At 45.0% G+C, this 17,000-nt stretch overlaps 1 protein-coding gene across 3 annotated transcripts in view; it reads right to left on the bottom strand.

The window, feature by feature from the left end:
* The window catches only part of LARGE1 (LARGE xylosyl- and glucuronyltransferase 1), a 1,180,278-nt gene that overhangs the window by 750,754 nt on the left and 412,524 nt on the right, over positions 1-17,000 (bottom strand). For all 3 annotated transcript variants that reach the window (XM_086953009.1, XM_086953010.1, XM_086953008.1), the window contains exon 2: positions 13,795-13,968. In XM_086953009.1, the coding sequence (XP_086809135.1) occupies positions 13,795-13,900 (106 nt within the window). In that variant the 5' untranslated portion in view covers positions 13,901-13,968. The remainder of the gene's footprint in view (positions 1-13,794; positions 13,969-17,000) is intronic.

Genomic DNA, 17,000 nt, shown 5'->3' with positions numbered 1-17,000 from the left:
GCATGGGGAATTTTTACGTCGATCTTAGGGGAACGTAGGCCTGAGTTGCTTTCCGAGTTGCCAACCTATCAGTCGCGAATCATGGGGTACTCGACATCACACCAGGGTAACCATTGGTTCTGCTACGATAATCTGTTTAGAAAGGCGAAGGAGCATAACAAAAGCTTAACCTGGGATTGTTACGATTCTTTGACATGGGATAAAATGAAGGAGACGGGTATGTTGAAAATGCCATTGGTAGGAAGTAATGTTGGCGAATCCTCCCGCCATTATGGGGGGACGCCCTTTCGTTCAGGTACGGGTACCGAAGAGTACTCGAGACCTGCCGGCAATGCAGGAAAAAGGGGTTTCTGCTTTAATTTCAACAGAGGAAAATGTACTAGGCCACAGGGATCGTGTAAATTTAAACATGAGTGTAGTGGATGCGGGTCGTCCCATCCTGAGTCCACGTGCAGAGCCAAAACGGGTGATAATGGGGGGAGAGGAGGCGCCAAACAGGTCTAATATAGTCCGAGGGGCGCCTTTACCTACCCCGATTGATACCTTGGCGATGATTCCCTGGCTCAGTGAATACCCGGATCGTACTTCTGCTGGGGTGCTGCGGAACGGTTTTTCGTATGGTTTCCGCATCCCGGTAGGGGACTTTCAGGGTGTGGAAAAGTGTAAAAATCAACTTTCCGTCCTGCAGCATACGACCGTAGTACAGGATAAGATCCGGAAGGAGGTGACTCGAGGTCGGGTCGCCGGCCCGTTTAGTGTACCCCCGGTCCATAATTTTGTTTGTTCCCCTTTAGGGGTGGTCCCCAAGAAGGATCCAGGCGAGTTCCGACTGATTCATAATTTATCAGCTCCACGTGGTCTTTCTGTAAACGATGCAATAGATCCAGAAGTGTGTTCGGTGCGGTACGCATCCTTCGATGAGGCCGTAGCCATTTTGAATCGCCTGGGGCCCGGGGCGCTGATGGCGAAATCAGATATCGAATCAGCGTTCCGACTGCTCCCGGTACACCCAGACGACCAGCGTCTCCTGGGATTCATGTTTCAGGGTTGTTATTACATGGATAGGTGTATGCCGATGGGGTGCTCTATATCTTGTGCCTATTTCGAGAAATTTAGTAGTTTCCTACAATGGGTCTTCACACAGAAGACGGGTTTCCAACATGTAATGCATTACCTTGATGATTTTTTGTTCCTTGGGGCAGCCGGGGATCTCGAATGTGGCCAGGCCTTGGCCGAATTTTGTGTGTTAATGAAACAGTTTGGTGTGCCATTGGCACCAGGTAAGACGGTGGGTCCTGCGACTTGCCTTGAGTTTCTGGGGATCGAGTTAGATTCCAGTGAGGGTTGTTTTCGATTGCCAGCTGACAAAGTGGGGAGGTTCAGGGCAACTCTGCAAGTATGTATAAATGCATCTAAAGTTACGCTGCATCAACTACAGCAGTTGGTGGGACAGTTGAATTTTGCCCTGAGGGTGATACCAATGGCCCGCCCCTTTTCCAGGTCAATTTCCCAAGCTATGGGCGGCCTAAAGGAGGGCCATCATCGCACGAGACTATCGGCTGAAGTCCGCCAGGACATGCGTATTTGGTTAGCATTTCTGGCGGATTTTAATGGTCGAGTGGTCTGGAACAAACCAGCCGTGTCCTCTGACGAGCTGGGGCTATGGACAGATTCAGCAGGGAGCATAGGTTTTGGTGCCATCTTTGGCACAAAATGGTCGGCACAGAGATGGCCGACATGGTGGCATGACAGTGGTCTGACAACTAACATTGCTTTCCTGGAACTTTTTCCCATTTTGGTGGCCCTGAGAACCTGGCCCGAAGGGTTCAAAGATCACTCTGTCATATTTTGGTCTGACAATATGACCGTGGTTGAGTGCATCAATAGTCAGGCAGCACGTTGTAAACTGATTTTAAGACTGCTCAAAGAAATTGTTTTACTGTGTATGCAACTGAATGTGCTATTCAGAGCAAAACATGTCCCAGGGGTAATGAATCAGGCGGCTGATGCACTGTCTCGTTTTCAAATGCAGGCTTTCTCGGGTTTCCTTCCCTCAGCGGACCCAGAGCCGGCACCCTTTCCCGAAGCTCTCTGGTCTCTCGGTGCCCCGAACTTCGTCACCTCGTGGGAGAGAGTCTAGCACCAAGGACGAGGAAGGCATACGAAGGGGCGTTTCGGTCCTATTTAGCCTTTTTGGGGACTGATAGAGAGCGGCTTTGGGGTCACGAGGAATGGGTAGTGAATTTCCTGATGTCATTACGTAGGGCTGGGAAATCGGTGGCTACGGCCCAGAGGCATCGTGCTGCCATTTCCTTTGTTGCCAGAGCACATGCTATCCAGGACCCGACAGCGTCTTTCGTTGTACAGAAAGCGCTGCGTGGGTGGCAACGCCTTGAGGGTCGCAGATTAGATGTAAGGCGCCCGATAGGTTTGGATAGATTGTCCCAGTTGTTGGCCACACTCCCGGCCACATGTTCATCTCAGTTTGAGGCGGTTCTGTTCCGAGCCGCTTTTTCGCTAGCATTTCACGGGGCGATGCGGGTAAGCGAACTAGTTGCAAGGAACAAACTGGATGTGGCAGGGGGTTTGTGCCAGGAACACGTTCAGATCAGGGGAGAAACAATGACTGTCTCCTTTGTAAGGTCCAAGACTGATCAAGATGGGATGGGTGACTGCGTAATCATACGCAGGATTCCCGGGTCCTCCATGTGTCCGGTAAAGTGTTTAGAAGATTACCTAGCACGAAGGGTGGCATCATGGGGGGGGACTTTGTTAAGACACGCAGACGCCACCCCACTGACGAAATTTCAGTTTCAGCGGGTGCTTGCGATGTCAATTGCCGCTGCGGGCTTGAACCCGGGCGAATTTGGGACCCATTCCTTTCGGATAGGGGCTGCTACGGAAGCTACAGCCAGGGGTCTTAATGTTGAACAAGTGAAACGAGTGGGGCGTTGGTCCTCCAATTGTTATAAGAGATACGTGCGGTTGCACATGTTGTGAAGCTGTAATAATGTACTCACGCTTCTTGTTTTTGTTTGGTTTTCAGTTACGCAAGCCTACGAGGCGGGGCGGACTATGCAGTCGACCCAACACCGGGCCAGCGGTCAGACATCACCGGCTGTGAAAAAGGAGGTGTGGGTCGTGGGCCACTCATACGTGAGGCGTGCCGCGGACGTATTCAAAGCAGGTGATATGATTCACGTAGCTGGGGAATACGGGTACAGGGTGTCCTTCCACGGAAGAGGCAGTCTCTGTATTGACCAGTTTCAGTCATTTTTCGAGGGTCTGTTAGGGCGGACGAGGTCACCGCCGGCTATAGTTATAGTGCATTTAGGGGGCAATGATTTGGTCACCACCGGTAGACGACTTCTCCTGGAGGCAATGCTTTCCACTGTAAGTTGGGTGGCGAGGAGAGTTCCGGGGTGCACAATTGCGTGGTCCCATATGATCCCACGAAAGGTGTGGCGGGGGGCTATTTCTATTTCCGCTTTGAATCATTCTGTTAGAAAACTTAATAACAAAGTGAGTAGGTTGTTCCGTTCCAGGACATTGCATTCTATTTCGCATGGCTGTATTAATGATGACAGTATGTATTTGGGGGATGGTGTGCATTTGTCTCGGGTGGGGAATGAGTTACTCATAGGAGACTTCTTAGCATGGTTAAAAACGTTACAACATGACCTTTAGGTAGGAGCTTTGTGGGGGGGTCCGGATAGCCGGTCAACTATCCGGCCTGTGGCGGTAAGGTCATGATCGGTGAGCACTAATTGGAAGATCCCTATGAGTGGGCGTCACCCAACACGGATGGGAGCGCTCGGGAGAGGTGGCCTTTGGCCCCTCAACGGGGAGGCGGTCCCTTCTAAGGATGGGTCGCCGAAAGAAAAGGAAAGGCGGTCAAGGCCCCTTCCTGTGTAGGAGGGGTTACAGCCCCCTCCTGGGGAATTTCCCGGGGCCAGTAACGTCTGCGACGGCAGATGTGGTAAGTTGTGCGGGGTTTGGGGGGAGGTCTACGATACCTTCTAGATAACCTCACACGAGTCCTCGAACGACCTTTAACTGGCGTCGAGTTTATTGGTGCCCCCGTCAAGTCAAGGGAAATTGGTAGTTTGCACTTGAGGTACGCCTCAGTGCTGTCGCCCCTCCCAAGTGGGGGGGGTATTTCTGGTTAGGGATCTTGACACCGGTTACGACCTTGCCGTTGGCCCTTAAACGTTAGGATGTACAATTTCAATATTTCAAGAAAATGTTTTGTAGGATGTTAGTTCGGCTAGGAGAACCTCTGTATTAGAGAATCTGTTAAGGTTAGCCAAACATCGCAATGTGGTAATGAAATTGTACATTAATATGAACTGTTTAATGTTTTAATTTTTTGTTTTAATAAATACGGCCGGGAGGGTCACTCCCTCCCTCTTCCAAAAACTTTAAGAGCTGTTTCCGGTTTCCCTCCTTTGGGGATTGTGTTGAGAGGGGGTGGCGGGTATCTCAGCCATGTGACTCTGGGCAATATCTTGCTTAATCTTCCCGACGGCCCCCAGTGCCCATAGACCCTTACGGGTGATTGTGCGCTTTACAAATGTGGATTATTATTAAAGATAAAACGAGTATCCCTAACATTTTTGGTCCAGGGGAGAACAGAGATTAGTAAAGCATGAACGAACATTCTAGAATGCATCATCATGAGACAAGTGCCCACCACTCAAGTCCTTTGTATATTGTCTGACGTGATTATTGTGTCCTAAATTTGGTTTACAAAACTATTATCCCACTGGGTGTAGATTTTCTATTATTAACTCTTCTGAGGCATTATTTTTGCAGTCAATGTTTATATGATATTTAGGTCTGGCAGTATGTTAAGATATTTTTCTAACACCGCACCCTCAACTTAAGGCAGCCAAAGGAAAGGTTATACAATGAGCTTGACATTCAGTTATCTCTTGAAACGTAGGGCTACGAATTGGGCGATTCTGCGGGGTTTTCCGCATAGTAATTGATTTGTTGTACTTGCCACATAAGCCATCATCTACCGCATAACTTGCAGTTTTCAAGCAAGAAATGTTACTAGCTCTTGAAACCTAACAAATGTGCCCAACAGACTGCCACAGATGTGGTGTAGTGCCAGGCTCACTCGTCCCCTTTCCGTTGCCGACCGATTTATTTAGGTGAGAAAATTGCTTCACTGAGGTGAATCATTTACTATATTAACGTGTAAAAAATGCCAAAATAATGAAATGATACGGTCAGAAAACGTGGCGCAATAAACCACATAATTTGCCTTTATTTGCTGTATAATTTGGTCAACTGCGATATAATTTGTTCTTCCTCTTACCTAATTCCTGTGGTCCTGGAAATAATAGTCTGCAACACATTCATTATTGTAATTAGGAATATGCTCGCTGTAACAAGTAAGGGTTTAAGAAGCTTTCTCTGCGGCCTTTGTGAAAAAAATCACCAACACCGTTTGACAGCCTATTGTGACATGGATTGTGAGTACCGTCAGATGAAACCGCAGAAAAAGTGGTCTCAATTACTTTCAGATTAGTAAGTGGTCCACCATTACAGGAGTCAGCACGGCCCAAAGCAGGCCTTTACTGTCAGTTATTGTCTTTTTTCTGAGTCAGCTAATGCACTAGAACATGAACACGCCATGATCAAATATATAGGAGCTGCTCATGTCCAGTGGTTAATTTGTAAAAAAGATAAGTGCAGAGGCTCTCGTCAGGAGGAAGCTTATCCCAGCCCATTTCTCCTGTTAACACTGCCTAAAACAGAACCAACTACTAACCATGAAGGTGGGGAGATGATGTGGCGTAATGGCCAGAGCTAGCAACTTCGGGACTGGGGAACCAAGTTCGAATCTCGGCGGCGTCTCAAAGTCCTGTGATTCTGGGCACATCACTTAATCTCCCCGTGACTAGTATAAATGAATGTATTCTTTACAGGTGCTCATGAAAAGCGCTGGTGTTGATGATTAAGTGTAAAGTGAAAGTGTATTGCTAAGTTTGATGATATTATTTTTAATAATAAACTGATCATTTTAATTACTGGTGTCAACTAGATTGTTTTTAAATGTTGTAGGATTCTATTCACATTATTTGCTGTTCACAGAGTTCCTATACTGACTGTTAGCCACTATTTAGTGATAATTACAGTTATAATATAGACAGTAAGGTTAGCCCTTTCTCTGGGTCGAATATAGCCTCCCACAAACATCTCAGGTGGGCAATATTACGACATAAGGTATATCCTTAAGCTCAGGGACTTCTTTTTTTTTTACACTTGTCTGCCCGGTCCCATATTGGTTCTAAGGGTACCTCCCTCCTTGTGTTTGAGTTGATGATTAAGTGCCAGTGCTGAGCACCGGCTCAAATTAAGCGCTGCTCATGTAGTCGTGTGCTGGTTAGCGGTTAGGTGCCCTGTACACAGGACTACTCTGTTTTAGAAACATTACAGTGCACAGGTAATTGAACACCTTCTCTGATTAGTACAGTTTATGGCAGGTAAAGCAGGACCTACCTGGAGCGGAGAACAGCTCTGAATGTTCAAAGAAAACCCAGCAACCTGCATTGCATGGTTATTTATATTCACGCTGTAAACAATCGTCAGTGGGTAAATCACACCGCAGGCGGACAGCAGTGCCAGGGTAGGCCTGGTACATTAAGACTCCGAGTACACCAAGTGCTGACAGAGAGAAATGCAGAGCACAGGCAGTGATGGGTCCCTGCCGCATGCTTCCTGGCAGAAGATGAGAAGAAATGCACAAAGCAGAGGTCTCCCAGGCAAGATTTCATCTGGAGCACAGAGCTTAGCTGAAGGGCCTTTACTATCGAAGGGCTTTAAGCAGCACACCCTCTGGAGCACCCAAGACCCAGGTAAAGCAGCAGGGTTCAAAGTGTTTTTGAAGGATCCGCGGCCCTCCGGGAGAGAGGATGTCATAAGCCTCCTTCCGCCTCCAAGACCCTGCAAGTACGCAGCCTCACAATCCCTTTTGCACAATTCAGGCAACTGTCTGTCAATAAACTTTCTCACTATACCTCAAGCTGACCACTCCACTTGAAAACCATCTACGCCTGGTTACATGGCCGGACAGGCCGTAGCGTGCACCGGATGTTTCCCCAGTGGGCCGCCTGGGTGGGGGGCGGTTTTGGAGCCCTGGGGTGCCGTTTTTGTTACCAGGCCAAGTTTTCAGGTCTCACCTGGCGACGCAGCGCGAAGCGCTGTCGCCAGCGATACCTATTGTCGCTGACTTGCCTCTCATACAAGACAAGCAGTGCTTAATTTGGGCCTGAGCTTTACGGTGCTGAGCACCGGCACTTAATTGGTTTCCAGCGCTCGCCACCGGCAGCTAATTGTCAAGACCACACTTAGGGCAGTCAGCCACAACGTGGCGCTGCTCATGTAATTTAGAGATGAGCAGTGAACTGTTGATTAGGAAAACAATATACATAAAAAAATTACTAATACCTGCCTCCCCAGCCATTGCCTTACCTTTGGGGACCTGGAATAATCTGAACTGTCGCAAACATATGTGAGAGTGATGGTCAGTTGTTGTTTTGGCAGAGATGGCAGGTGAGATGTGTGGTGCAAGCTGGAGTAGCCTCTTGGTCAGAGCCCTGGCACTTCATATCTTACAAATTAAGCAGTGGAGACAAGCGATGGGCACGCACAGGCTGGACTGCAAATGTGAACGTGCGCGGTCACCACTTGCAATCATGCGCTGTGCCCATCTCCTATATCCCTTAATGCTGGGTGGCACACACTCACCGGGCTGACTCAGGACTCCCCCGCTGCTCTTGAGAAGTCCCTGCTCACCGGGCTCTTTCTTTCGTCGGCAGGGCAGGCTCAGCAGCAGGCTGGGCTCTCCACGACCACGGGAGCCCCGCTGGCTCACACGCTTTCTTTTTCCGCTGGCTTAACGGGCACAGGAGCGCCGGGTAGGCTCCCGTCTGCTTCCAGTCTTCTTGCAGCCCGCCCCCGTCCCAACACAGGTTGCCTGGTTTCCTGTCCGAGCCGGGCTGTGGCGGTGATTTCCTTAATACGGTGGCGCAATACGGGGTAGGCTCCCGTTCCATGCAACATGGATATATGTCCTTGTGAGTACAAGTAGGTGCTGAAAATGGGGTTTCGATTTAACTTTGAGGGGGGAAAATTCCCAAAGCTAATGTGAAACCACATACAGAAAGCTTTGCAAACTACCGGTAGTAGCCATAGTATTCATAAGATTTACGTGTAATTCACCAGAGAAAACATCGCGGTCTAGGCCAAAGCAACATATTTACCAAAAGATATGAAAGATAACAATTGTGCTATGAGGAAGACAAAAATATTTAACGGAAGTAAAGAGAGAAGACAAAAACTCTTGGCACAGAGCTAAGACAAACAAAAGAAAGTTGAAGAGAGATTTTCTGACAGGCATTGATGAAAAGTATCCAGGTTTGGAAACTTTATTCCTCCTCCCGTCTGCCTATGTACAACCCTGCTGACTTTAGAGTGACATTAGAGATCTCTGTTATGTTAGTGAGGATAATTTTGCCGAAATTACTGATGCCAGTGTGGCTTATGCACTTTCGGCTAAATGAATGCCTAGCGTGATGTCATTTTTTGGTTTCTCAGAAACAACACCCTCAAAAACGGAGTTTTGTTTTTTGGAAACTTAAAATGAATGTCCTTGACACACCAGAAGATTTCTTTCTGGGTATTGTCGACTATGTGTCTTCCCTCAGGGTATCTTTCATGGGGGCCCATCATATTAAAACACAGGTTCTACAGCCACACTTTAAACACGGAGGGGCTTCGCCATGGTGACCCTGTGGCCCTCTTATGGGTGTGCCACCATTTTAATTGTTCACAACTGCAGTCAGAAAATGAGGTGGAACAATGGCTTGTTTGGTGCAGAAAAGGCGTGTCACCTCTTTCCCAAATCGTACATAAATGAGTCATGAAGTGATTAAACTGATCAAATTGTTTGCTATTATTTCTAAAAACAAACAGACAAACCGACAGACTAATTAATTACTTTAAAAAGTAAAAATTAATGTGAACCATAGTTGCACAAGACAAATTGTAAATTTTGGCGTTCTTGTTTTCTGGAATTGACAGAAAGTTCGGAGGACACAGACATTCATTGCTGTGATTCAACAAAGAAGATATAGCTAAACAACAAAGGGGAGTTTGGGAGACTGTGCGACTCCGCTTATTGAGGGGAGGCTGAATTAAAATAAAACTGCAGTGGGGAGGTGTACAGAGAGCAACATGAAAGGGGTGGTGGTCTCCCTTTAACTTTGTGAAAGTAAAAATATTTTCAAACCAAATCAAAGGGCTCTCTGAAACAAGTCGAAATAAAGGGGGGCATTTCATCGTGCTAAGTATGGGTAAAACATTTTCTTCAAGCATGAAAAGCATGTTAGAAAGTATCTTTTCTTCAAGCTGTAAATCTGCACAATTTCAACAGGCCAGTAATTCTTTATAATTTATTTAATCAAAAATAGATTCACAAGATCGGAGAGGACATTTAGATGATGAACGGGGTTTGTAACAGAGAGAAAAGGTCCATCTCTGGGCACACAATATCTACGGATCCCATCAAAATGACATCTAAAGGGCAAACAATCTCTGTGTCTACCTGGCAAGTCAGAGCAATGCTTCCAAAACCAGTACAGGGACTGTCAACAGCTGTCCAGTATTAGTCCAAGAGGCATGAGCCATAGCAGATTTCCAGGATAAACACATGCGAACACTATTTACATACAATTATTGTAACTGCTCGCACCATGACTCAACAGGTAACTGTTCGCACAATGACTCAACAGGTAACTGCTCGCACAATGACTCAACAGGTAACTGCTCGCACAATGACTCAACAGGTTAACCTGCTGAGTCATTGTGCGAGCAGTTACAATGCATCTGATCTATTCCTTCTCAGAATTACTTTAATTTGTATTGGTTCTACTTGTCCTTCTTGACAGGAATGTAGAAACTGCTTCAGCCAAGTACAGTCCCACAGCTGCATGCGATACAAGATGATGTTTTGGGAACTTTCAAAAAGAAAAGCAATCCAAATATCTTATATGAGACTCCGAATTGGCTAAAGAGTGTGCCAAGTCTGCGAGAATGATACTAGTACCAGAATAGGAATAGATGTTGTGCTAGCAATCTACACATAAGATAGTGAGTCGAGTCCTACAGGACACACGTCTACAATACTAGAGATAGATCTAAGACATTTAATTGCACAGAATTTCAGTTCATCGTTTCACACATTATGCTATTTTAGATTGAGATTAGACATCTGCAATACAACCTTGTTCCTGCTCCAGTAACAACAGTTCAGCCTGAACAGCTAATTAAGACCCTTTCTGAATTGGAATACAAGCAACCCAAAACCAGTTTCGTCAGTGGGGTACAGCCTGAGTCCTGTATCACGATGAGCTAGAGACCTACCCATCTCCTTTAAGACGTGTTGTTTGTTACAGTAAATGCCGGAAGACTCCCTTACCAATGAAACCTTCTTCACACCTTATGGCCCCCACCCTCCGCATTCACTAAGTCTCTTAGATCCAAACTAACCCCCACGTTACACAGACCCACAGGTTCTAAATTTAGAGTAAGTAGCTAAAGTGTATCCTTCCCACTCTTAAGGTGCAACACTTTACGGACAGATAAATTGATCTATCTCATCTTTTCTTTAGAGAACCACTTCGACCTGCAGATGTCAGTGCCCAGCAGAACAAGCATTTGCAATGCAATAGGTCTCGCTTTCATGCAAATTTGAGCTATTGACATTGCAAATAACAATGCCTTTTATTTTTGTTTTCGTTTTAAAAACATAAATAGAAGGCATTGTCATTTACAATGCCAATAGCTTAAACTCACATAAATGCGGGACCTGTTGCATTGCAAATGCTTGTTATTGAACCCCCTGTAACAAAAGCAGCTGCAGTGTTTTCCACGCACACTCTACCCTGATACCCCTGCCAGCGCCCGGCCCGACTCAATTGCTAGGGCCAGTTTGTTTTCCCAGTCCCGCCCTGCCCGGTCACGTCTTCCACATACAAATGTGTCTGAGGAGGTGATAGAGGTTTCAACAGTACAAGGTCGTCCAGTATGGAGTAGCAAGGCCATGCCCCTACCCCCCCACCCCCCAACTGCCTTCAGAAAAAAAGTCAATAACTTCCCAAGTGACTAACTATCCTGGTGGGGAGGGCGGGCAGGAAAGAGGCAACACCAATGCGGTGTGGGGTCCTCCCATCTCCTGCCTGAAAGGAACATTATCACCCCTGTCCCTGATGACTACTTAGGCTAGTATGAAACATTTTTTTACTCCTTAGATCTTTGTTTTACATGTACCTACGCCACTTCCTCCACTGAGCACACCCACATTCATCTTGGTCAGCGGAAGCGGTTACATAATTCCTGATAAAACGGAAGCCATAATTCAGTACGGACCCATAAGCCAAGTTCGCCTTTGGCGAATTCTTTCACCCGGCAGCTGTGTAACTGGGCCTTGGAGGTCATGGGTGCGGACCACACTGACCAGGATTTAAAAAGACTAGAGCCATTCACCAGAGAGCACATCTTGGGTGTTGATGGGTGCCCTGATGCGACTGAAGCTGCAAGAATTGGGCCACGGGGAGGCGACCTGAATGGGTCAATGTCAGCTTTCTTGGTAGTTTCATTCCAGTACACCTTTATATCCATGCTTTATCCTAACTGAGGCCGCTGTTTTTATAATGCCTCTGTCTTGCCCCTTTTTGGGCTCCACCTTACATGTTACAATCCTCGTATTTAACCATCCTGCCATGATAGTTTTTAGGTCTGGCATTAGCTGAAGTCATTTTGATTTTACTAAAACTATATACTTACTATATTTACTTTTAGGGATTTTCACCGAGCCCTCTGTAAGCATTGGACTTTGTAGCGTCCTTTTTATTTCACCCACTACAGCTTGAGGCAGTGTGTCAGCCTGATTCAGTATGTGTGTATGTATGTATTGGTTTTACTTAGCAGAAACATAGCTATGAAGTAACAGAGCCCTGTACATTACGCCAGGGGTTTATAAGATTGTGTACATTAAGTAGGGATTACACAAATGCATTTTACACACATTACATTTCACATTTTGAGGTACAGGGAGATTAAGGAATTTAAATCACAGGATGTTGAGCCAAGTACAGACACTAGGATTTGATCCTCGCTCCAAGGGTCATAAAAGCGGCTGCTCTAACCAATAGGCCACATGTTCTCAGTCACTAGTTAACTTCACTGTGAGAAGTAAGCACAACCACACAACACAGTTCATTTCTATGCAAGGACTTACTATGGTGTGTGCTTTATGGACTAAAAAATGTTTTTGCGCTTAGCCAATTTTTTTTTTTTAGATTGTTAGGACCAGACACTTTCTCTAATAAAAGTTCTGCAAAACAAACATTGTTAATGCCAAATGTTGCCAGCCAGCACCAGACATACTGACTTTGCCGCTGTCTGTTTCCAGTCGCAATACCCCTTTTCAGCAAAAGCGCACTCATGCTGAATGCATAAAATATACTATAAACTTGACCAGCTGCCCTTATGCACAGCTCCACCCCCACACTGGGCTGCCTTTAACACATCCCAAACTGCTGGTGCACCTTGCTTGCACATTGTGCCTTGCGCGTGCTTCAAGCTTGTCTCTGTAGTGTGCGTATTACGCATGCACAGCGGAAGGTTAGCCTGAAGTATTCAAAGCCTGAGGTCAACAAACTACTCAAAGAGGACATCATATGAAGAGAAGTTTCACAGATCTGGGAACAGTTGGCAGGTACCTCTTATTTCTCAAGCGAGACATGCTAAAGGAGCACTTTACCCTTATACGAAGAAGGGGAATGAGTGAATCTTATGTCGATTGTGGCAAAGAAACAAACAGTGGCAAAGAGACAAAGATTGGAGAAAGCCACGGTGACAACATTGTTCTGGTGACATTAAATTCCTTGCAATTTAACCAAGACAAGGGAACCCAGGGCGCAATGAGCTAAGGACCATGGGTGAATACTTAATTTTCAAAAACAACTGTCCTTAGACAGTCGGGGGGATATTTAGAAAAAATAAATATAGACCAAATGGAACTATATTATTGAAAAAAATGCCCAGCCGGACACTTTATTGAATAGATAGACAAATTCATGGAACAGTCAAACACAAAGTGTGATAGAAGCAGGACACCAGCCGATGTCTGCCTAACACACTAGAGAACCACAAACAAAGGAACAATTTTTAAGCAGGCAAAACATAGGTAGTCTGAATATTGTAAGTCATACAACAGACAATCCACAACAATACGCATATGCATGTAAATTTTTTATCAACTATGCATTTAGTGCATTTCTGGCTGGGCATTTTTTTCAATAATATAGTTCCATTTGGTCTATATTTATTTTTTCTAAATATTCTCCGACTGTCTAAGGACCGTTGTTTTTGAAAATTAAATTCCTTGCAAGCAATTGGTGTTCTAGTCAATGGGAAGCCATATCACTGCTGTTTAAGCCCTGCTTCAATCTGCTCCTACTCCACACCACCTCTTAAAATAGAAATCTATCACAGACTGTCCTTTCTCTTAACACAGAACCTTCTTCTTCATACATATGGATCTTTGTTCCCCAGATCTAGTGCATCTCCAGAGCTATACATCCTTCTATTGCATGAGAAGTTCTTTTGCCACTACTGCTCATAGTTGACACCCTACACAATCCTCTTACCATTATGGAAAAACATCACTCCATATATAGAACATGGGTCTGTCAATAACACTTGGGGTTGCCTTACCTTCAAAGCTCCCAGCAAACAAGTAAATCCAAGTGACAGCCGGAACAAAGAGTAGGGTGAGCGAGGCAGCCAGGAACTTCCTTCTCCCCCTGCAGATCCCCAGCATCCTCTCTGAGTGGCGGGTCCGGTTCTAGGCAGGTAGCATGGCGGAAGCCTCCGCCCGCATGTCACCACCTGCACGACAGGGAGAAAGAGACATCACTTAGGAGGACCTGTGCAGAGCCTTGATGCCAACACTGACAATAAGCAGAACTATGTCCCAATATGAGCATCAAGTAGGCCAACATGTATGTTACGACAAAACTTCGATTCTACTACTGAATAGCAAGTATAAGTATATTAAGACACCAAAAAACAAACAAAGGGGGTGAAGAGGTATGATCAGTCATGGACTCAACCTCCTCAGTTCGACGGAGCCACGGGCAGGCAATATTTCCTTGGGTGAGCCAGATTGTATTGTATATAGTTCTTGTATAGCGCAACTGCCACCCTATGGGTATCCTGGCGCTTTTTGAGAGAACCTAATCAGATGCTTTGACAAATGTGTAACTATAAGCACTCCTCCCCTACCTTGTTAAAGCTCATGGGGTCCAATTAAGCAACCTAAAAAATTGTTAATTAAGAAATGTGCATTCATTCTATTATAAAGAATTACCAAGTAGGTATAGAATGAATGTATTGCACAGTGATTGTATATTATTACTTTAGAACACCCAATAGGCTAACGGAACTAGGGAATAGTCAGAGCGGTAACAGGGATCAATATGCTAGCTCCTGAAGAGAAGCTTAGGGGTAGGCTTCGAAACATGACGACCAGTGAGGGAACTGCTCATTAAAGCACTTTTTCCTCATTATTCCCCCTTTTTTATTAACACCAGCTAAAGGGAGCATTAAAGTTTAGTTTCTCCACAAAGCCAGTATTTTTTAATTCACTCACTTTTGACCCTTCCACTCTTACACCCAACACATAAACTTCACTTCACTTAAAAGTGCTCCCACGTATCTGTTGGCCGTAGCATGCCCCGTCCGCAGCATGGCGGAAAGAACCTGATGATGAAGCATGCCACCAAGGGACCTTTTGGTGGGTGAGGGTTATTTTCGACAACTTATGGTTTCTCCCAGGCTAGTATCCAAACGGTTCACTTGGGTTTAGTCACTTTTTGAAAGGTTAGCACTATATTCTGCAACTCAGAGTGGACTCTTTGTTTTTTAAGAATATTGAGATACAATGATATCATGGACAAAATATCATAAGGCAAAAAATGCCAAAAGATAAGTGCTTATAGAACAAATAAAGATTTACCAATCCTAACTCAACATCTATGTACCTGTACCTTCAAGATATATATCAAGGTACATATATGTGGAGTTGGGTATCGAAAATCTATACTTACTTTTTTGATATTGTGGATTCAACATTTTGGGCCAGATGTAGGTAAATCATATTTACTGACTCTGAAATACCGAATTTTACCGATTCGGTATTTCATAGTCGGTAAATATGAAGGGGGGATATGTAGGTATTTCCAGATGTGGAAATACCGAATCGTTTGAATTCGGTATTTACCGATTCGGTACCGAATCGGTATTCCCTATTGATCCCTATGGGCTATGAAGCCCATAGGAATGAATGGGAAATACCGATTCGGTAATTACCGAATCGGTAAATACCGACTTTTGCAAGGGTCGAGGGGGTGTTACTTTGACACCCTCTGGCACCCCAAAAATAGGCATGTGCGCCATGTGGCACACAGACATGCCCTAAGGGCATGTCTGTCTGTCACATGGCTAGGTGTGCATGCACACAAGTGCATGCACACCTGAATTCGGTATTTTAACACCCAATTGGATTGGGTGTTAAAATACCGAATTTGTAGGGCTCTTGGGACTCAGAAGAGTCCCACCGACATCTGAGATTGACTGAATCGGTAAAAATACCGATTCTGTAAAATAATGCCCCTACATACCATTTCTGTAATACCGGTCGGTAACGTCCGAAAATACAGATTTTCGGCCGTTACCGACCGACCTACATCTGGCCCTAGGTCTTTCATATTTATATACCTCAATATTCTAGCTTCGATATTCCAGGAACACACCCCAAACTTGTGCCATTTGTGTAGGTTTGTGGAGCTTTCAAGATTTGGGGTCAACTTTTCACATGCTTTAAGGATTTCTTATTTACTAGAGACATATGTAATCCATATACAATTCTTACACTTGCTGTTATGCGAAATCTGTATTGCACTATTTACGTACGTACTGTATCTAACTCAAATGTGTCCTCTATATATTTATATCCCGTAACTATCGCAAATATTGTCGCAAATACCATTATTAGGTTTGATTTTTACTCCACATTGAACACGTTGCATTAGGTGACTTTCCAACTCTGTAAAGCGCTATATACACTTAAATCATATCTTCCTCAAAACTGTATCACCTGATATCTACAGTATATTTGGTTTTCATACTGTCACTATGTATCTATATGTACAAATGTAACTCATGCATCTGTCGATGTGCAAAGGCTGTGATGCGCTCTCACATCTTTGGGTCAAGTTTACGCTACACAAAACTCAATAAATAAATAAATAAATAAATAAATAAATAAATAAATAAATAAATAAAATAAATAAATGTGTGCCTGGCATTACGGTGCTCGGGCAATCCAAAGGTGGTACATTATTGCAAATGAACACATTAGACAGAACTAAGCACATACATCTTAGATGTGTCGTATGAGTGGTGAACACAGAGTACATACATAGCAATACCACAAGGTGCACAAAACAATGTATAACTGAGGAACACACAAAAGAATAAACAACACCCTTCCACAGTTACCCCTTTTAAAGGGATACAGTGAGCCCCACCAACACATCACACACCCCGTTCCTTCTAACACATATTTCAAGCTGGGCACTGCACACAGCAGTTTCCCCATGGTACATACCTCAATCACTACAGGCTACTGGCTACAGACACGGGCACCAAACGATACCAACCCAATGAACAAAAATACGACGAACACTCCCACAAGTAAGAAACCTCTGAATCCCACCCAACCTACTGATGACGCAGCTCGAACAACCAGAAATTAGTTTCTGGGGTGAGAAGGAAAGCTCAAAGCCAGGCAGGCGCCAGCCCTCACCAACCACTGTCAAATACAAGCGACTAACCATACACAGAGGCGTGTGCGAAAC

This window comes from Lissotriton vulgaris, chromosome 1_2 (assembly GCF_964263255.1).
Source record: "Lissotriton vulgaris chromosome 1_2, aLisVul1.2, whole genome shotgun sequence".
In the NCBI taxonomy this organism is placed as follows: domain Eukaryota; kingdom Metazoa; phylum Chordata; class Amphibia; order Caudata; family Salamandridae; genus Lissotriton; species Lissotriton vulgaris.
Note: the sequence above shows the minus strand (reverse complement) of the source record. Positions and strands in the feature narration are given on the sequence as shown.